We start from the raw sequence: 22411 nt of genomic DNA, 5'->3' as shown, positions 1-22411 counted from the left end.
ATTGGATGCTAGCAGAACCATGGATAATTCCTTTTGCCCACTGTCCTTTTGTAGCACTGGGGCTGCTCCCACAGTACTATGCATGCTGGACAAGCGCTGGCCCTCTGAGCTGCGTCCCCAGTATGCCTTTCCTCTAACACGGGACTGTTTTGCATCTCCTACATGAAGTCTTGCAGTGGATACTACAGGGGATCTTTCTTCTCTGTCATGTCATATTTGTCATATAACCGTGCACAGTCAAGGGCCATTCAATCTCATTGTGGTCCCGTGTTCCATTTTGTAGATATCGCGGTTTCTTTTCCTGTTGCTGATAGAACACTCTGGTGAGAGCAGCCTAATGGGAAAGGGTTTCTTTTGGATCACAGTTTAAGGATACAGCCCATTAGGGCAGGGAATGCAAAGTGGCAGGAACTTGTGGCAGCTGGTCATATCTCATCCATAGCCAGGAAGCAGAGAGATGGATGCTAGTGCTCAGCTCCCTCTCTCCATGTGTACACAGCCCAGGCTCCTAGCTAGGGAATGGCACCACCCACAGTGGGCAAGACTTCCCATATCAGTTACTGCAACCACCGTAATCCCCCATAGACATGTCCAGAGACCAGTCTCCCAGCTGATTCTAGACTCTGTCAAGTTGACAACATCAAACATCTCAATGGACATAGTCTTTGAAGGTGAACACATGAGTTGTCCTATCATGCAACTATTCTACGTCGGACCACTATGAATATCCCTGTGAAATCTTTCGGTGAACATATGTGGCTTTCCGTTCGGTGTATAACTTAAGAGTAGAATTCCTGAGTCAAGTTATGTATATTTTCCTATTGAAGATTCTACCAAGCTGTTTCATAAGGACTGTACAAATTTAGACTCTTGTCAGCAAAGCATGTGCGTTCCAGTTACTTCACATTTTCCTTTTTTATTTTATCCAAGTTTGTTACCATGCCACATTACGGCTTGACTCTGCATTTCCCCAGTGACAGTACTCTGTCCGTACCCAATAGTTGCTGGGTATCTAGTGTCCGGTACAAAGTAACTTTCTAAGTCTCTGTTAGAGTGTCAGTTATGTTGTTTTGACAAAACGTCCTGATCAGCAGCAACTAAGGGAAAGAAGGGGTTTTTTTTTTTGCCACTTAGAATTCCTACTGTCTATTACTGAGGGGACGTCAAGGCAGGAACACAAACAGCAGATCCACTGTCAAGGGCAGAGAGACATAAACACATAGATACATGCCAGTTGCTTGTGCTTATACTCAGCTATACTTAGATTCAGGATTAGCTAGATACAGTTCAGGACACCAGAGACTGCGTCACCCATAGTGGGATGGATCTCCATGTACCAGTTAACAATACAGACCCCCCCTCCACAGGCATGCACATAGACCAACCTGGTATAGATAATTCTTCATGAAGATTCTTTTCTCAGATGATTATAGGCTGTGTCGAGTTTATAGTTAAAACTAACCAGCAAAGTCCCTTAATCAATTCCCTGCTAGATTGTCTGTCTTCTCCTCATTGTTTCTCAGTCTTCTTGATGCTAATTCTTTTCTCAATGATATTACAGATCAGTGTCTCATCCTCTAAGACACTTGACCCCTTTGGGGGGGGGGAGGTCACATATCAGACATCCTGCATATCAGATATTTACATCATGATTCATAACAGTAGCAAAATTACAGTTAGGAAATCACAGCAAAATAGTTCTATAGCTTGGAGGTCACTGTAACATGAGGAAGTATATTAAAGGGTCGCAGCATTAGGAAGGTTGAAAACCGCTGCTTTATGGCTTATATTTGTGTTATCATAGAAGTGTTTTGTTATCTTAGAAGTGTTTGTCTTAAGTGGTTTTAATGTAATCTAGTATAGCAAAATTTTCCACTGTGGCTAGTAGTGTCCCAAGAAGTAGTGTTAGTCAAGGTATTATAAAGGAACAGAAGTGATAAAGTGATATATATATATATATATATATATATATATATATATATATATGCATATGTGTATATGTGTATATATGCATATATATGTATGTATGTCTCCTGACTAGAAAGCCAAGAATCTAGTAGTTGTTCAGTCTACAGGACTTGATGTCTCAGTTGGTCTTCAGCCTATATTGGAATCCCAAAAAGTAGGTTGTCACACCCACGAAGGAATGCCTCACCCAGCAGCAGGGTAGATTAAGTAGCCAGGGAGAGAGGGCAGGCCAACAAAAACTTGCAAAAGTGTCCTCCCTCATCCTTCTATGTGGGCTGCTATCAGAAAGTATGGCCCAGATTTTAGGGTGGCTCTTCCCACCTTAGAGGATCCAGTCAAGGGTCCTCACAGCCCGGCCCCATGCATGGTCAAGATGACACCAAGATCATCCCTCACAGAGGTTTTCATTTATTTCCTCAAAGCTGTGGAGATATCCTCCTGTCCAGACAGATGAAAAGGGATCGGGAGGAGATGGGTTGCGGAGATGACTCAGTCAAGGAGGTATTTTCAGCAAACGTTGGGGCTCACAGGATGACCTGCTGAACCTGTGAGGTCCAGGGCAACAAGAGGTACTGTCTGAAAAAACAAAGCAAGCCATATCTGGGGACTGACTCCTAAGGTGGCAGGTAGTAGGGAGCATATAGGAATGTATTTTGCATTCAGAACACATGTTCTTCATTGACTCTTAGTCTTAACGCAGGAGGAAGGCTAGAGATGCGCATGCATGACCTAAGAAGAGAATTTTTCAAAAGTTTGTCTTTTTGTTAGTTCATTTTTTGGCAGCTGAGCCTAAGGGTCTGACTAACTAACAGATATGAATGGCAGTTAAATTAGAGGTGTCGGCCGAGCCAACAGTCAAGCCAACGTGTAATAGACATAAAAACGACACAAAGAACAAATTCATGCACAACCCTGAACCACAGAGCAAACCAAAAAATAATAATAATAATAATCATCATTCTGCGCAAAATTCTCTTCCATTTCATCCTGCGCATTTTCGTTTTCTGTTTACGTCAACCATGATGAAGCCACTTGGCTCTGAAGAGGATAAAGACGCCCCCCCCCCCAGTGGCAGCCAAACAAAGCCCCACACTCGATAAACCAAAGCTGTGCTGGCAAAAATCGAACAAGTCCATCATTTGCTGAAACCTCTAAACCCACAAATTTATCTGAGCGTGTTTGTGAACAATTCAATCAATCAGTGTTAGCACAGAAATGCGACAGGACAAGACAGAGTCTCAGGGCCCGGCTAGTTAGTGGGAGATTCCTCTAGAGGAATAGCATTTGGGGACCCGGGGAGGTATTCTGTGGGTAAATTCCCTGCCACACAAGCATGAGGACCTGAGTTTGGATCCCAGGCATGGAGGCGTGAGAATGTACTCCCAGCAGGGGAGGTGGACACGGGAGAATCCCCGGAGCTTGATGACCACAAATCCTGCTGACTCAGTGAGGTGCAGGTTCAATGAGACCTGGTCTCAGATACTAAGTAAGGTGGATAGTGAATCAGGGAGACACCTGATAGGGACTTCTGACCCCTACCCATATATACACAAACTCGTATGCACTTTTATACACACACACACACAGTGCACACACACATACACACACACACACACACAGTACACACACACATACACACATATACACATGCACACATACAAATACCCACACATAAAATTATTTTTAAAAAACGGTCAAGAAGGAAACAAAGCAGTTTGCTTATAGATAAGAGATGACTAAGTGCGCTGTGAATGGGGCCCATGGCTCTTGCCAAGCTCAGCCCCCAGCCTTACGTCTGCTGGTGGGGTGTTCAGAGATGGATGAACCCAGAACTCACAGACAGGGCCTCTCCCTGGATCAAAAGCCACTCTTTTCTTCTCTCGTGCTTCGCTTTGTTGGCAGACAGGCCCTGTCGGTGACTTTAGAAGGTATAAATGCAGACCCTTGGCATGAGATCTACTCACTCCACTGAGTTCTCCTCTTTTCCTGGGCCTCTCATGGCTCAGAATTAGAATTTCCCTGGGAAAACATAGTGGGCTTTCTCGTCTCACACCAACCCAACTCCCTCTCCACTTCTATCCCTCCTTGGTAATTTGCATAAAATGCACAATTTGTTTGGAACAGACTCATGACTAGACTTTGACCATCATTGCTCCCTGGGTATGTGGGGTGGGCTAAAGCAAGTATTAGGGATCCCTGTGGCCCCACTCCTGGCTTTATCAATAGAATGAAAAGACCAAATTAAGGCACGTGTGAGGATGGATCAGAAGCCTTTGAAGGTCAGATCAGACCTCCAAGATGACTGGAGAATGTGGCAATACAGAAGGAGAAGGCAACATGGTGGCCTCGCCACAACAGTAGGCAGTACCATGACTTTGCTAGTACCCACCTTACCTCAGCCAATCTCAGTAACAACCCATCGAGTTCACAATATGACTACCCTGGTTTTAAAGATGAGGAGATAAGAAACCCGACCAAGACCACAAAATCAAACAGCAAGTCTAGGAGTCAGACCTCACCTGTCTGTCAGTCACGGTGCCAGGGAAAGATAGTGAGACTTTGGCCTGAGTACACATCTCCTGGCTAACGCTGGCCCCAGCATTAATTATGAGTGTCACTTTGGGAGAAAAATCATTTGGGACATTGCTTCTGACTTAACAATATCCGAGCTTTCAGCTCCATTCCAAGGAATGTTTTGATTTTTCAGTACCACAAAGGCCGCTATCTGCCTCAGGTCAGCACCACTGTCCTGATTATTTTATGGGTGGGAGAATCATGCTGAGGCTCATAAATTAAATGATTCTTTTATGTATGTTGTGCCAACCCCAAGGTAGGGAGGTGAGTGTGACCCTTTCTCTGGGGACACAGACTTGAACCGAAGTAGGTATTCTCCCAATGGTTTATAGAGCTGCTCCCAAGTCACATGCTCTGATATGCAGCCCTTCCCCCATGGTCTCAGGCACTCCTCTCTCTCTCTCTCTCTCTCTCTCTCTCTCTCTCTCGCTTTCTCCCCTGGGGCCTACTCCATTTCTCATTCTCAGGAAGCTTTCCAATTTAAATGTTAACACTTAAAAAGCTATGGAAGAGTGTACAGAGGGGCTCTCATCCTCACTGGGGTACTAACCAAGGCCTGAGGGACAGGGTCAGATCAGATCCAGCCCCTCAGGAGTTGAGAGAGTTGGGAAGAAGTGTGTGGGCATTACTACAAAGGGGTCTGATGGCTGATTATCCTCCAGTGTCCTTAGTCTTAATCACTTTTCCCATTGATGTGACAAATTATCTGACCCCCAAAAATGCAAGTCAAGAGAGGAAAGGTTTGTTTGGGCTCATTGTTTGAGGGAACTGTCCATCATGGTAGTGAAGGTAGGAGCCGGGACAGCTGGTCACCTTGCATCTGTGGTCAAGAAGCAGAGAGAGATGAACACTGGTGCTCAGCACTGAGGGCCCTTGATAATCGACTGTTGAGTGACATCGGTGACAGCAGCAAACCTGTTCATCTGTTGACTCCTGAAGCCCTGTGGCTGAGGACAGGTTTGGAATCCCACTCCAGCCAAGTTCAGCTTTGGGGTTGTACACAAGACCCAAAGCTAGGAGATGTGGAATTGGACATGTTATTCAGAGACTCAACTTGGTCAGGATATGCATGCAGCCAGTAGCCAGGGGTCTGCTGGAAACCTGAGACCAGGAAGGACCTTGAAATTTAACTTCCTTCCCAAAGGCTTTACCTCCTTGTCCATACCCAAGCAGTAAGACCCATGACCACTCTCATGGGAAGAAGCTTTATGACATCCGTAGAAAAGCTTTTTCTAATCTGCCATAGCTTTAAAAAGCTTGTGTTCTTCTGACTGCTGATTGCAACTGTCAGCTTAGTACTAGTCCTGTAGAGAAGGGAGATCTTCTAAAAGAAAAACAATACATTATTACTGTGCCTGTTTTCAATGTGATCTGTGAGGCATATTGTTGATGATAATGTTAATCCTTCTGATGAGAGGCTGGGGAGATGGTTCAGAAGGATTCCCATGGCTTCCCTGGTCAGCCAGCTTAGCCAGTTGGTTAGCTCCAGGTTTAATGAGAAACACCACCTCAAAACACAAAGTAAAGAGCCTCTACACATATGTACAAATATGTACATATGTGCACACACATACGCTATATATACACAAGTGTAAATGTATTGATAATGAGCTAATGCTGCCTGTAATAATCTGGCAAAACATGCCAATCTCTAATGACACTGACATTTGAGAATGCGTGTGGGGATATAGGCAGAGTTTTCAGTTTTGTGTTCAAACCCAAAAATATTGCTGAGAACCTAACCTTAGGAACTTCAGAGGAGCCAAACTTCAAGACTTCATTCTTTTTCCAGTTACTTGGGATCTACTTGTGCAGCGTGGGGAACATAGGTGCAGATGGGAAAGGAGGTGAAACGGAGGGCTGGAAGCCGACTGAGGGGCTGGAAGCACCAGTGTGGGGCTGAGCAAAGCTTTGCTACATACCATCCTGTCAGTGGAGTGAGGAAGGCAGCAGCATGCAGCAGAGGAAGAATGGAAGAACAGAAAAGCAGATGAGGAGAAGGAGCCTTTCAGATGTTGGCTTCTCTAAATTCCCCCCAACACGTCCACCCATCATAGGCATGAGTAGGAACTGCACCTACAAGACGTGTTCTGTGCAGACAGTGGAGAAGATAGGATTCTTGTAGACTTGGTGGGGGTGAACAGTGACACCTAGACTGTGGACTCCACTGAGGAGGATCCTCATAAAATTAGGGGAACTACCATGCAGGGCAACAATCTAGTGCTTACCCCAGAGTATGGCCTGGACCTACAGGGATGCCAGAACTCCTGTGTAGATTGTACCAGTAGCTGTAAGAGCTAAGACATGGGAAGAACCAAAGCACGCACTGGTCAATGAGTGGATAAGCACATGTGGTCTGCACACTCACGGGAAGGCCTTTTATCCTTCAAGAGTTCAAGGATCACTGTGTGGCATCAGGGGTGAACCCTGGGGACACTGCTAAATGAAACAAGCCAGGCAAAGCACAAATGCCAAATAATTCCCACTGGAACAGTCGGATTCACAGGCTCAGGGAATGAGTAGCAGTGTCTTGGCTGTTTTTTCCTGTTGCTATGATAAGACACCCTGATGGAATTCAGAGGAGAAAAGGTTGATCTGGCTCACTGAGGTTCAAGTCAGTCAAGGCGGAGTAGTCACAGAGGCAGCTGGTCACACCGCATCCACAGTCAAGAAGTGGAAAGCACCGGATGCTAGTGCGGAGTTCAGCTTCTCCTGGTAACATCCACAAGTCCAGCGCAGGGAAGGGTGTCGCTCGTAGTGGGTGCTTCTCAACTAGATTAGCCTAATCAGATAATCTCCCACAGGCATGGCCATATGCCCAGCTCATCATCCAAGTGATTCTTGGGCTTGTCAAGGCATTCACACGGGGCAGAGGGGGAATGTGTGGTTATAGATATTGTTTTGGATTTATTGGTTTTATTTTCTACGTACGAGCGTTTTGCCTGTTTGAATGTATGTGCACAACATGCATACCTGCTTATGGCTGTGAACCTCCATGTGGGTGCTGGGAACCAAAGCCCTGTCCTCTGTAAGAACAGCAAGTGCTCTTAACTGCTGGGATCTCTCCATCCCAGATGTAATCATTGGGTGTAAAGTTGCAGTCAAGCCAGATGGATAAGCTATGAGCTCTTTTGTACAACCTCATAGAAATGGGCAGTGTCATTGTATTCCACGCTTAAAAATTGTGTTCCACAAGTAAGTATCATGTGAAGTAATCTCACAAAAATGAAGTTTAAAAAAAAAAAAAAGAGGAGTCTGGCAAGAAGGCACAGCAGCTGAGAACATGCACTGCTTTTGCAGAGGAGCAAAGTTTGGCTCCCAGCCCCCACATGGAGTGGCTCAAAATGGACTGCAACTCGAGTCCCAGAGAGTCTGACAATGACACCCTCTTCTGGCCTCTCTGGGCTCTGCACTCATTTGCACATACCCAAACACAAACACGTAGTAAAAATAAGACAACTCTTTAAAGTTGTCTTACAACAGTTACAGTAATGGCCGCTGTGAATCTGAGAGAGCAGAGGATGGGATATACTGGATGAATTGGAGGAAGGGGAAGGGCGAGATGAAGTGATTATATTCTTTTTTCTCTCCTTTATTAATTTATTCTTGTTACATCTCAATGGTTATCCCATCCCTTGTATCCTCCCATTCTTCCCTCCCTCCCATTTTCCCCTTATTCCCCTCCCCTATGACTGTTCCTGAGGGGGATTACCTCCCCCTGTATATGTTCATAGGGTATCAAGTCTCTTTTTGGTAACCCACTGTCCTTCCTCTGAGTGCCACCAGGTCTCCCCCTCCAGGGGACATGGTCAAAGGTGAGGCACCAGAGTATGTGAGAAAGTAATATCCCACTCTCCACTCTACTGTGGAGAGTGTTCTGTCCATTGGCTAGATCTGGGTAGGGGTTTAAGGTTTTACGGCCTGTATTGTCCTTGGCTGGTGCCTTAGTTTGAGCAGGACCCCTGAGCCCAAATCTGCCTATCATAATGTTCTACTTGTAGGCTTCTAGGATCCTCTGGATCCTTCTACTTTGCCATTCTCCCATGCTTCTCTCATCTAGAGTCCCAATAGGATGTCCTCCCCTCTGTCTCAGTTTCCTGGTGAGTGAAGGCTTTCGTGGGACATGCCCCTTGGGCTAATATGCAGATATAAGTGAGTATATACCATTTGAGTCTTTCTGCTTCTGGGTTAACTCACTCAAAGTGATTATATTTTTTAAATTAATATTTTAAAATATTTACTGATTTTAAACCAAGATTTAAGGAATTGGGATTTGGCTTTTATTATACTCCAACATATCACAGTATATAGACTGTAATAAAAGAGGAGAAGCTCACACACACACACACACACACACACACACACACACACACACACACACACACACACACACGCACACACACACACCCTGGAGCTTAAGTAAATGTAACATCTACCAAAAGCACCGATATAGCTTTGACATTTGTAGAGACTGTACTGGTGGAGAAACTGGGAGAAGCTTCTTGGAGTAAACACCTTCTGAGGCAGAATTTGAAGCTGGGAGAATCTCCCGAGAACATCTGTCGAGAAACAAGATGGGAGGTTGAGAGACACTGGTGACTGCTGGGGAGGAGGAGAAAGGTGGCCAGGGCTGGGGCGGTGAGAAGAAGGCATGGTCTGGCCCCTCCTGGCTCTACCTGAGGCAAGTCTCTGCTGTGTGATTGACAAGGGTCTATTTTCCCGGCCCTATGTTTGCCTTTCTATTATTTCTATGACAGGACTGAGCATCTTGAAGCAACTCAAATATATTAGCTTACAGTTCTTAGCTTGAAAATCCAGTATGACTGCCAAAGGGCTAAGATGCTGCTGTCTGGCCAGGTGGTATTCCTGGGGCTTTTGGGGGTGGGAATCTGTTTTCCTGTCCTATTTGGGTTGTTGGCAAAGTGTGGTCACTGTGGTTGTAAAACATCCTTGTTTCTCTTGGTGGCTGTCATCTAGGGACTGTTTCTGACTTCTAGATAACACCCTCAGCCCTGGTCCTCTCCTCTCCCTCCATGGCCCATGCAGCATCTCACACTGTGCTTCAGAGCATCCCTGTCACTATGTCTCATCACATCAACCAGCCCTGCTGACTCCCTCTTCCACTTTCAGAAGCCAACCTGATAACCTAGTGGTCACCAAATGGACTCCTCACTTTAAATTCCTAATGTTAACTCTCTGAAAGTTCCCTTGTGCTATTTAATGAAAGATATTCATAGCCTCTAGGAGTTAGGATTTGGGCATCTTTGGGAGCAAATTTTCTGCCTCTGACATCCCACTTGGTAAAACTAGGTAACTTGTCCAAAGTCATAGCCTCATCTTTGTAGCTTAGCTTTGAGCCCAAGCAGCCTAGTAACAAGCCTAGTAGCCCAAGCCTCTTACTACCTTAATTACCATGCCTTCCAGAAAACGCAAGGAGAAGTTGAGGCTGGGGGATGGCTCAGTGGTGAGTCATCTGCCTCTCATGCACAAGGCTCTGGGTTCTACATATAACACTACCACAAAAAAAAGGGGGGAAGAAGGGTAGAAAAGATGGGGATGAGGAGGGAAGGGGAGAGAAAGAGAAAGGGCACAGTTAAGGGTTGATTGCACACATCCTCATATGGAAGGCATAGGAGATTTGAAGGAAGTTTGTAATGGTCTGCATCCAGCATACATTATTTTATAGTATTTGGTAACAAATAGCCCCAAATACAGCTTAAACCCCACTCAACATATTAACATATTATGCCCCACCTCTGGAGTCAGAGCCAGCACACTGTGTCTTGGTTCTCAGCTGGGGACTCAAACGGTGGCAATGGCGTTGTCAGCCACTTAGTTTCTGCCCAGAGTTCAAGGATCCTCTTCTCCACATTCCTTTTGCATCAGAATTCACTTTCTAGTAACTACAGGAGCCCTTGTCTTGCCTACTATGACTGGGAGCCACTCGGCTTTTGGGGACTGCTCTGGGCCAGGGCCCTGAACCCCTCCCACCTTGATGATGACAACCATCCCTGACCCCAGGCCTCACACGCACACTTTCCATCTCTCTGACTTCCATCTCCTGCTGAAGAAGATTCTTTTTATGAGTTCCACGAGTGGACCAGGCCCACCAGATAAGGTCCCTGCCTTCAGTTCAGCTGAGGAGCGAGGACCAACACGTTTACATGGGTAAACAGCCTAGAGTAACACCTGGACAGAGGCCAGCTTACAGTGCTGCCTAGCACGCCTCCCATGCATTTGGGAACAGGCTAACGCATGTTCTCGGATGCATGGAGCAGAGACAAGGATGAGTAATGGAAAAGGCAAGGATCAAGTCCTGATGAAACCATGTCCCCTGCCTTCTTCACAAAGGGCGTGTTTTCTTATCTAAAGATGGAGAAGAAGACCCCCATCTTCTGAGGGTGAGGAGAAGACCCCATCTCCTCCACCTCTTGAACACTAGAAGCAGGGTTCCTTGGAGCCTCTTCCTCCCAATGTATTGGCCTCCAGCTTTGGTGTTGTTAGAGGGAGGACATGCTGGGTAGGGACTCAAGGAAGAAATGGGAAGATCACAGCAGTCGCTCTGTGCCTGTGACAACCCAGAGAGATCTCCGACAGTGATTCACCAATGATAAGGAGCTGTCAAAAGTTTGTTTTTTACAATGCACTTAAAGAAACCAACTTCGTTATCTTAACCTTGTGTCATACATCATTTGTTCTCTGACAATCACTTTGCAAGGATATCTGAAGGAACATGATTTTATAACCGCGTGAGAACGGGTATGCATCTGAATTATCACTTCTTCCAAAATAGTCTTCTAAAGCTTTGCGGTGAGTTTATTGAGTCATAGACCAGGCACTTACTTCTTTTCTTCTATAGATAGCTCGGGAAAGCGGGACAAACCGCTTGTGAGGTTCCATGTTCCTTTAACAGATATTGGGACCGTATTGGGTTATAGAGGGTGATGAAGGAATCTGAGCTCCTTCACTGGCTTCGTGGTTGAGTGCGGTCACAAGGGAAGCTAAGTACGGGAAGGGACTGCTGACCACTGCAAGGGTTTCCAAGAAATGAGAGGCAAGCACGGAGGCTCCCGGCAGGCAGGCAGGCTTCAAGAAAAGGAGTCTCACAGAGGGATCTGCATCTGAGCTTAGGGCTCTGTTTGATCCAGACCCGACTCTTTTCTCCAAACAGACCAGACTTTTTTTTCCATGGTGCCCATCGCTTCCATCGCACGAAGCCCTTTCCTGCCTCAGGACCCATGTTCCTCCAGGCTGTGTGCTCTGGCTAAAACAGATGCTTGCAAACTCTTCACACACTTCCAGACTACTCCCCAGCCTTCCGCTCTGCCTTTGTTTCTCTTGCAGTTGCTGAGGTAAGACATCCTGACGAAGCAGCTCAAAGAAGGACGGGTTTAGTCCAGGTCACAGTGACAAGTCACAGTGCTTCCGTGCAGAGAGGTGAAGTAGCAGGTGCTTGACACCTGGTTGTACAGCATCCACTGTCAAGAAGCAGATAGCGAGGGGTGTCTGCTGCGGTGGTACATGCTGGAGATCCAGCCTACGGGAGGGATTCCAGCCAAAAAGCTACTGAGTTCAAGGCTAGTTTGGTCTACAAAGTGAGTAGGGGGCATGCCTGGGCTACCTGAGACCCTGTCTCAAAAAAAGAAAAAAAAATCAATAACTTACACTGTTCACTTAACATCCTTTCTTAAACTTGCTTCCATGCGATCTTTCAGTTTGAGTACTAACAAAGACACCACTTCGAGGTGTCTACTCTGGCCCGGGTAACCTGCCTTATGCCTGCAGCTCATCCTTACAACCCCTTTAGCGTCTCCCTCTATGACCCCCATTTCACTGGCAGCTAAAACAAGGTTCAGAAATCTGGAATGACTTGCCCAGAATTTCCTGCAGGGCGGGACAGCAGGTGGCCCACATAGCTTCCAAACTCACACTTAACTATCTTAGATGCTCAGGCAGGCTGAGTGTCCCTTTGAAAACATGAATAAGGGTCCCTGGTGAGCTGAGAAAGGAACACTGCCCTTGCCAGGGTGATTGCTCTCCTGGATCAGCAGGGGAGAAGTGAGAGGGAGGGGCTGAGTGTGCAGGAACCCGGCTGTGGTAAAATGGTACCTGACAAATGGGATGTTTTCAATCGATTATTTTAAGTGAAATAGCTCTGGCTAATATGCGTCCTGTGCTGAAGATAACCACATGTTAATTAAAGCAGACGTGTGCCTTGTTCATTTACCTCCTGTTTGCTCATGAGTTAGGGACTATTTTTAAAAAGGCCACAGCACACTGTATTTAAATATGTCCTCCACCTTAAAGACTTCAGGCGCCAGACACTTGTGCCACAGATGAAAAGCAGGCTCACCCCTGGCCCCACTGAGGGAGGGTCCCAGGCCCTCTCAGCCCACCTGGACTCTGGTAATCAGCAGATGAATCAGCCACAGTGAGAGCTTGGGGTGGGCCACTCGACATGCAGAAAAACCATATGTTTGGTTATTATGGGCTGCCCAGCAGCAGCTATAAAAGAAATCCTTCTATGTATCTAAAGCCCAATTTATATATGGGAGAAGTCTCATTTTAACAGCAGTGTGATGTCAGATACTCTCTTCTAGGAACTGTGGGGTGAGGGATAGTCAAGGGACTGCAGTCACCCCTTGAGAAGGTGGGGGTGGCCTTCAGCGCAATCCAGAATCAAGACGGGTGAAGTCTCAGCCCTGAAGTCACATCTTGGGTTCCCATGTGAGCTCTGCCACTGCCTCTGTAACCTCAAGTATTTCATCTCTCTCAACCTCAGCTTCCTGGTGCAACAAATCCATTATTCCCACATGGCCTGCCTGGAGAATAGAGACTGAAGACACAGGACCAAATGCCCTGTGTAGCTCAGACAGGGGCCTCCCATAGAACATGGTGCTGGGAGCTTACTGTGGTTTGTGGAAACTGGAACGGCCATTAGTTCACATGCCTCTCCTGCCTTCACTAGTTGTTGGCATTTTAGGAAATGCCTCCCCGTTGCCGAATGCCCACAGCCAGTGTGCTGGCTAATTTTAAATGTCAACTCCCGTATAAGCTAGAATTATTTTGGAAGAGGGAACTTCCCTTGAGAAAATGCCCCCACCAGACTGGCCCGTAGGCAAGCCTGTGGTGCATTTTCTTGATTCATGAGTGATGTGGGAGGGTCCAGCTCCCTGTGGCTGGTGCTACCTCTGAGCTGGCGGTTCTGGTTTATTTAAGAAAGCAGGCAACGCAAGCCATGAAAAGCAAGCCAGTAAGCAGCATTTCTCCTCCATGGCCTCTACATCAACTCCCACCTCCAGGTTCCTGCCTTGAGTTCCTGCCCAAGTTTTCTGGATTCAGACTGTGACCAGGAAGTGTAAAATAAAGTAAAGTCTCCTGTACCCTTTACCCTAGGCACCAAAGGGGCTCCTGTGTATGTGCATCCTGCCTCTTCTATTAAGTCAATTCCCTGAGGTGAAACCTTTTAGATATTTCCCATCACGCTGTGTTATATAGTCAGCCCTGAAAAAACATGGGTTATCTTTCATCTTTTCATTATATGCTCTCTGCCAGGCACTAAGCAGCATGCTGGGGACAGAGCAAGAAGTGACACCAATAAGACCTGTACAGACAACTATAGGGAGACAGATGGCCACAGAGTCAGCAAGCCTGTCTATTTGACTATACAAATAGCACTTCAACTTTAATAAGCACTACAACAAAAAAAGCAATGAGAGAAGGGGGAGGCTAAAACAACACCTCTCCACAGGGGTGTGTGGAAGTGGGTGGCATTAGAACAGAAACCTCCAGGAAAGGGCTTACAGAAGCAGCTTTGGGGCAATTTCATGGAATTAGGTCCCTGGTAGAGGGCCACCTGCAAAAGTGTCCTGAAGTGAGTGTCTTAGTTACTGCTGTATTGCTGTGAATAGACAATCCTGTGCAAGGCAACTTATAAAAGATAGCGTTTAATTTGGGGGTCAGGGTACCAGATGGTTAGGGGCCAGCCATTGACCATCCCAGTGGGGAGCATGGCAGGAGAGAGAGAGAGAGAGAGAGAGAGAGAGAGAGAGAGAGAGAGAGAGAGAGAGAGAAAGTAGAGGGGAGAGGGTGTGTATGTGGTGTGGGCTTTTGAAACCTCAAAGCCCATCCCCAGGGATACATTTAATCCTTCGGGGCCACATCTCCCAAACCTTCAATAAGAGACCAAATATTAAAGTACAGGAACCCATGAAGTCCATTCTTATTCAAACCGCCACAGTGGGGAAGGTTTTGTTGTGGGACTCAAAACTGCACAAAGTGATGGAGGGACATGCCCACTTGGAAGCCATTAGAGCTGGGTCAATCAGAAGGTGTCTCACAAGCCTTGGTAAAAGTATTTAAATTTTATTTTCTAACCATGGCTGGTTTTTAAATAGGGGCAGGGAGTATCATGAACCTATTTATAGTTTTAAATGATGCATATGGGGCTAGGATCTATATGAGGCTAGAGAGACAGCTCAGCTAATAAAGCGCTTGCCTGCCACACAAGCATAACTGACCTCCAGGACACATGTAAGAAGCTGGGTGTGGTGGCATGCACTTCTTCCTCGAGTTATTTTGAGTCATGGCGTTTATCACAACAGAAAGGCAAGTTAATACAAGGAGTAAGTCATAAGCGAATGAGTGAGCGGATCTATTAATACCGATCCATTACTTTACAAACTGTGGCTAGACTGCTCTATGATCTACCCAAATGAGAAATGGCATTGTTCTGTAAATCAGAGTTCTGTAGGTGATAGATTAATGCACTGGCCTGCAGAGACATAGGCTGTCCAACCCCCACCTTCTACCCATGGGCCATTCCCAGCTGGAGAGCTACAGCAGTCACCAGCAGCTGGGACAGTTAAAATTAGTCACTACAACCTCTGCCAGGGGAGTGGCAGTCAACTGGTGATGTGCTGCAACCGGCCCACGGAAACACACATCTTGGATGCAGCTGCTTCATCAGTGGAGCCAGCCAGTTTGACCAGAGCCCATCACCTCACTCTGGGCATCCCTTTGTAGACAAAGCTCAGATAAGAAATGAGCAAGATGGATGTTGTTTCCCTGCCATTCAGAGTCAGGGTCTTAGAGCCAGGACCTCAAAGCTCTCTTTCCTAGACCTTTTTTTTTTTTAAATAGCTATTTGAAATAAAAAACAAGGGGAGACAGATCATGCCCCATGACCTCTCAAGCTTAGCTAAATGAAGGGCCCAGGAAGTGTTCCTTATGTCCCCTTCCTCGCAGAGATAACGTGACATGCTTTTAAAGAAAGGAGGCGGTCTAGATCAGTCTTCTTGTCAGAGATGGTGTTGAGTTGAAGCTACAGGTACAAAAGCTGATGTCTGCTGATAGCTTCCCACTCTCTGCTTACCCTCAGAGTGGGCTTTCCAGAAGGACAACACATAGGCTCCACACCCCTGACCTTTACCCTGACCTCCCCATACTGTCCACATGCCTCTACCTGGAAGCGCTTGCCTGACCACCCGGAACTGCTCACTGTGCGGCTGGTACTAGACTACTTTCCATGCCTTCCACTTGACTCTTCACTCCTGAAGCATGCTCTCCAGATGAGCCACATCCTTCCTTCCTGTCATGAAGACACAGACAAAGAGACCAGTTGGCTTGTCCAAAGTTGTGCTCACAATAAAAGAAGTCAGGGCTCTACATGTTTTGTCTAGCCCAGAGTTCACTCTCCTGACCAGGGTCCTCTACTTCATCCTTTTGTTATGCTTCTTGTTGGGGCCAAGGCAGCTCAAGGAAGGTTTGCTTGGGCTTACACAGAAGGTCCAGTCCATCATGGGTGGGTAAAGCGCAGGGAGGAAGTGGTGAGGAGGAGAGGCCTGGGAAACAGGGATGTGAGGCAGCTGTTCACATCGCACCCACAGTCAGGAAGCAGAGATGATGGCTGGTGCTCAGCTCACTTTTTCAGATTCATTGAGTCCAGGAAGCCAGCCCATGAGATGGTGCCACCCACATTCGGCATGGGTCCTCCCCCTTAACCCAATAGAAACCCCCTCATAGACATTCCCAGATGCCTTGTCTGCTTGGATCCTGCCCAGCTGACAATCAATATTAACCATCACACTCCCTAAGCACACAAAGTGGTTGTGGTCAGATCTGGGCTCTGGTAGCCCAACCAAGCCAATCTCCACCACCCATACACCAACTAATAGAGCAAGTAAACGTGAAAAGCAGAGAGAAGAGACACATTCAATGTGGTCACATTGGGAGTAGGGGAAAAAGAGGTGTTTGATTCCCCTAGCAATTTTCTTTAGAGTCTGAACGTGGTGTTTAGGTTTAAACAGAGGTCCACAGGTCTGCTAGATGAGAGGACTTGCTCAGTGTGGCCCCATCCACCACAGTCTCAGCCCTAGTCTCTCTCACAGTGTCAGAACTGTGGGAAATCTCTTCCTGGGAGACAAGCTCCTCTTCCTCTGGCTGGCACTGGGGAATCCCAGGCTTTCCTTTCCCCAGCACGCAATTCAATTTTCTGATAGAATGCAAGTATGTCCTTGGCAGTGTCTTCATTCCTGCTGGGATGGTTCCAAAGTCCACAAGTCCAAAGTCCCTGAGGACAGTCCACAACCACCCTGTGGGGTCATTGTGAAGCCTGCACTGAGAGGTGCCCAAGAGAATCAGAGAGGGACACTGTGTCTCATTTGCTAGTCAACTTTCCAGTCATGATTTGGAACACAAGAAAAGGACCATGGAAACATCAAGGAAAGCTTCATCTTGTGTATTAGCTCATTTCTTTCTTTTTTGGTTTATTTGTTTGTTTGCTTGCTTGCTTGCTTGTTTATTTGTTGAAAAGGGCTCTTCTGTAGTCCAGACTGGCTTAGAACTCACTGTGTGGCCAAGATGAACTTAACCTTGATCCTTCTGCCTCTACCTGCAGAATGATAGTAGGATCACAGGTGTGCACATCACTCTCAGCTTAACCTTTAAAAAAATGTCTCTGTCTTGGCCGAAGGGACTGCCTACCTCTCCACAGCAACTGGAGTATGGTTGTTCTGTTCTGACTATGTAGCCAATACAGGCTTCCTCCCCCTCCTTCTATGACATCATCCTGGGACAATAATGAGAAGATGAAATGGCTATCAATTAATATTTTCAAGCCCATCAAGGTTGTGTGTGTGTGTGTGCCAGTGTGAAGTTGCATTTATTTGGCTGCATTTGTACCAATATTCTAAGTAGGTGTGACTGCATTTCAAGGGTGTTTACACATGTCTAAGATTCTTGTGGGCAAGTGCTGACACATCCATGTCATCGCTGACATGTCTTGGAGTGTCTGTCCATGTAAATCGAGTGTGATGATATGCCTGTGCACATTATCACCCGCGGGCAGAGACCCCACAGCTCCTTATCATGACAAGGAAGGAAGCACGGCAGCCTTCTAACGTTTGAAGTCTCACTTCTTCCTTATGGAGCAAGGAGTGCGGTCGGTTTGACAGCTCTGCTGACAGAATGTTGCTGGCTCCCTGCTCCTCTCCAGAGCCTTCTGTAATTGATGGCCATGCCTCTGACCCCTGTCCCCTTTGGCCTGCAGGTCCCTGTCTGGACGCATCGTCGGTGGTGTCTGGTGGTTCTTCACTTTGATCATCATCTCCTCATACACAGCCAACCTGGCTGCCTTCCTGACTGTGGAGAGGATGGTGTCTCCCATTGAGAGTGCAGAAGACCTGGCAAAGCAAACGGAAATTGCTTATGGGACACTGGAAGCAGGCTCCACTAAGGAGTTCTTCAGGGTGAGGGCACCCCTAATCCTGAGGCCTCCTCAGAAGGGAATCAGTCCACTCTACTTACCTTTTCACTAAAGAGTGTGGGGCCTGGGTGGGAGGAGCTCCATGGTGGAAGTATGTGGGAGGCTCTGCATTCCTTCCTAACCACCACAAGATAGATAGATAGATAGATAGATAGATAGATAGATAGATAGATAGATGGATGGATGGACGGACAGACAGATGGATGGACAGATGGACGGACAGAAGGATGATAGATAGATAGATAGATAGATAGATAGATAGATAGATAGATAGATGGATGGGTGGACAGACAGATGGATGGACAGATGGACGGACAGAAGGATGATAGATAGATAGATAGATAGATAGATAGATAGATAGATAGATATGATAGATGGATGAACAGACGGATGGATGGATGGATGGATGGATGGATGGATAGATGGATGGATGGACGGACAGATAGATAATAGAGAGGGAGATAGATGATAGAAAGGGAAATGAGATTACAGGCAGCAAGGTAATTGCCTACCTTCTTGCAAATCTCAGCAACTCAGAGAAAGCTCTTGGGTTTGGGGGCTCAAGAGGACTACTGAGATGTGCTGTCCTTTTGGGTGAAAGATCATTAGAAGAATTATTAAAGCTATGGGCAGACAGCATGGTAGGGGATCTAAAAAGAGTTCAGGTCCCTGAGGCAGACTTTTGGTCTCTTCTTACAGGACTCAGAAAGGGGTGGTCTTATTCCAGATCGGAGATGCATAGTGCAAACTTCTTGTCATCAGGCTGTCTCTGATACCCAGGTGGCAAGGGAGTTTCAAAGGAGGGAGGAAGAAATCTTGTTAATGTATGACTTAGAGGAGGTGGGACAGTGGGGAGGAGGTTGAGAGGAGGGACCCCTGTGGGGAGGAGGTGTATCTGTCTTACAAGTAGAGAATGTTCCACCTGTAGCCCCCCAATGTTTTGAGCCTATCAGCTCTTTTGGAGAAGTGGGACTTAGGATGGCTGCTCTTCTCCTGGAGCAGACACCCAGGGAGTCTTAGAGGGCCATCGTCTCAGTTGGGCAAGTTCTGGTGGGGCTTGCCTTTTGTCTTACAGCAGGTATAAGGAGAACATTCCTTTAGGTGGCCATGGCCTGAACACTTCTCAGCTGACTAACCTCCCCCCCCCCCCCCCCCGAGAAATGGACTTCTACATCTGTAGAAGCTTCAGATCTCCAGGGCCAGCTCAGACCCCCAACCCACTACTAGTCTAGACAGACAGGAAACGTGATGCCATCCCTGCTCTCCAGGGTCTGTAGTCTTGTAAGAAATGACTTAGGAAGTGTGTGGACAAGGCTCACACCTGGGACTTGTAGTTTCCCCTCCTGTTACAGCTTCTCTGTGAGCAAAAGAACCTTTCTTGACTCTTGGTGGACTCCATGCATTAGGGTCAGAAACTTGGTGGTGTCAACACAAAAAACACAACTCTTACCTCAAAAGGAATAAGAGACAGTTAATTCTGGAGCCAAATATGAGTCACCATGGCCTGGGAACATAGACTTAGGTCACCCCAAACGTGGAAGTTTTTGTAGTAACAGAACTAAGGAATTCTTAAGTCAAGGCACTTTTCAAATGCATTGGTGGGAACATTAAGTAGGCAGTTACAGGAAAGCATAGACATCTCAGCTATAGGCCTTACCTGTCATGTGATGACAGTCTTAGACCTTTGGGTTATGGAAACCTAGAGTTCCATCAATACATTTCCAAAGGGGATGTATCTGTTAGAATGTTAGGTGCAGCTTTGTATCTTAGTGAAAGGATGTTAGGTCTAACACAAATGAGGGCTATTCAATAGGCTAAAACTAGACCGAGATAGGATGTAACTAGGTTCCCCACCTGCAATGTTCCAGCTCCACATCACCGTACTTCTAGTCAGTCTCTCAGCCTTTACAGACTCCTTCTCTCCAGGAATGCTCATTCACGGTGGCCACCAAGGTCCTCCCTAGCCAGTGGCTTCTGAGTTCATTGTCTCGTGACTCCAAAGAATGACAGATGAAATGGTACGAAAAGAGAAAGCAAGTGAGGTTTATTGGGAGGTAGAGAAACAGTTCCCTGCGTGGGTTGCTAAGCAGCGCCAGGTTGGAGGCTTTCCTACTCTAGGAAGAAGGCTGTGTGTAAATTAGTCATCCAGTTGGGATGAATCTGGTCCATTAATTTGGATGTACCTGAGGAATTCCGCTCTGTTGGTGGATCCAGCGACCAGGCTCAGGTTCAAGGAAGCCTTGGGGGTGGGGCTCCAGCTGGTTCCAAGGAGGAATAACGTGGAAGTAAAAAAGAACAAGGGCTGGTGATGGGCCAACTTGAGTCAGAGCTTTTTGGATTTTAGGCCCTGCACTCACTCATCAGACAGCACACTGCATAGGCTCTCTGCACTTTCTGAGCTGACTGCCAGTCCATAGAGACAATATTATTTCCTTGAGCCTGTAACCCTGACTGCTTACAAAAGAGACTGCTTTGTGTCGGACTCCAACTCTGGCTGTTTCCTGGGGAAACAGGAAAGGTGCTGTTTCCCTGATGACTAGGATAGTCTACGGAAGGATAGCATCCCTATGAGAAGAGAACAGTTAAATAGTACAAGAAGGGAAGAACACGTGAAGGCCAGGGGACGCCATAAAGCCTTTGTGTCGAGGGGAGATAGAACATGTGGAAAAGCAGAGGTCCTTGGCCCTCCACGAGCCCTTTGTCACAAAGTAGCCTCTGACTGTTGCCCATAAGGTACCAGGCAAGCCATGCTCGGAGTACCCCAGCACTAAAGGAACCCTGAAAAAAAAAAGACACAAATACTCATAGTAACCTCACCAACTAAGCACTCTCTTCATGCCAGGCACTGGGCTAGCATTTACCTATGTTTGTGTGTCGTCTCCATGGCAACATGTCCAAGGGAATTGTTAACACCACTGCACAAAGAGAAACAGTGAGTCTCAGAAAGGTTATGTCACTTGCCGAAGCTCCTGTGGCTAGTAAGTCATATAATGAGAGAGGAAGCTGGTCGGCAGAGAGGAAAAGCACCAGGAGTTCAGGGCTTTTCTCCTTGCAAGACACCACGGCAGCCCTCTCATTGCTGCATCCCAGCGCCCAGTTTCTTTACCTACAAAAGAGCACTGCTAGGAGATGTCCCATGAGCCTGTGTACTGTGACTGACCAAGACCTTGGTGGGTAAGGAGATATCACTCTCCACTTGCACTAGGCAGAAAAGGGGTTAAGCAAACGACAAAATTCCTCACCCCATCTCAGAGGAATCTAGTTTCTAGTTCCCATGACAGCCCCATCCAGAGTCACTGAATTCTCCATGTACTGCTTAATTAAGACGTGTGCAAGGCGGTGGGAGCTGTGCAGGACAGATTTAAGAACAGACACCCTGGCATGTCCCCGAGCCTCTTTGTCACTCATACGCCACTTGAGTTCCTGGAGATTAGGTTGTCCCAGTGATCCCTGAGCACCTGTGAGCACAGCCTAGGCTTTGGGGCTGTGGCTGAGAGGATGTGGTGATTTTCTGCAGATTGCTGCCCCGGGGTTTCTCAGCTCTGCCTGTCCGTTGCCTGTTCCCTGCTGCGCCATCCTGTCAGGTCAAATTGCATCTTACACTCGTCCTGCTGTGTGTGTTGTTGGTTGTGTGCCTGGAAGATCATCTGGTCCTGACTGAATATATGCATTGCCCTGTTTCATGTAAGAGAGTACGGAGTACCCCGACATGCCTCGATTTGATATGCGTTTGCCCCCTCCTTTTTCTCTCTCCTCTCTCATCTCCTCTCTCACACATGGCCACCGTTGCTTTTATGCCAGAATCAGACATTTCAAGCCAGCAAGATGTTTTTAAATTACCATGAAATAGCCAGGCGTGGTGGCGCACGCCTATATAATCCCAGAATCCAGGGAGGCAGAGGCAGGCAGATCTCTGTGAGTTCTAGGCCAGCCTGGTCTACAAAGGGAGTCCAGGACAGTCAAGGCTACACAGAGAAACCCTGTCTTTAAAAAAAAAAAACGCAAAGCAAAAAAAATACCGTGAAATAAAAGGGGGAAACAGAGGCCGGAAGTGATGTAGTCCAGAAAACAAACCAAGATTTACAGGTAAAATTAAGCATAGAA

The 22411-nt window shown here is 46.9% G+C and overlaps 1 protein-coding gene across 3 annotated transcripts in view; it reads left to right on the top strand.

The window, feature by feature from the left end:
- Positions 1-22411, top strand: part of GRIA1 (glutamate ionotropic receptor AMPA type subunit 1) — a 307990-nt gene that overhangs the window by 243073 nt on the left and 42506 nt on the right. For all 3 annotated transcript variants that reach the window (XM_084763795.1, XM_084763794.1, XM_084763796.1), the window contains exon 12: positions 18092-18290. In XM_084763795.1, coding sequence (XP_084619921.1) covers positions 18092-18290 — 199 coding nt within the window. The remainder of the gene's footprint in view (positions 1-18091; positions 18291-22411) is intronic.

The sequence above is a fragment of the Acomys minous genome (assembly GCF_964271855.1).
Source record: "Acomys minous genome assembly, chromosome: 16".
NCBI classification, from domain to species: Eukaryota; Metazoa; Chordata; class Mammalia; order Rodentia; family Muridae; genus Acomys; species Acomys minous.
This window is presented reverse-complemented; position numbering and strand designations above follow the sequence as displayed.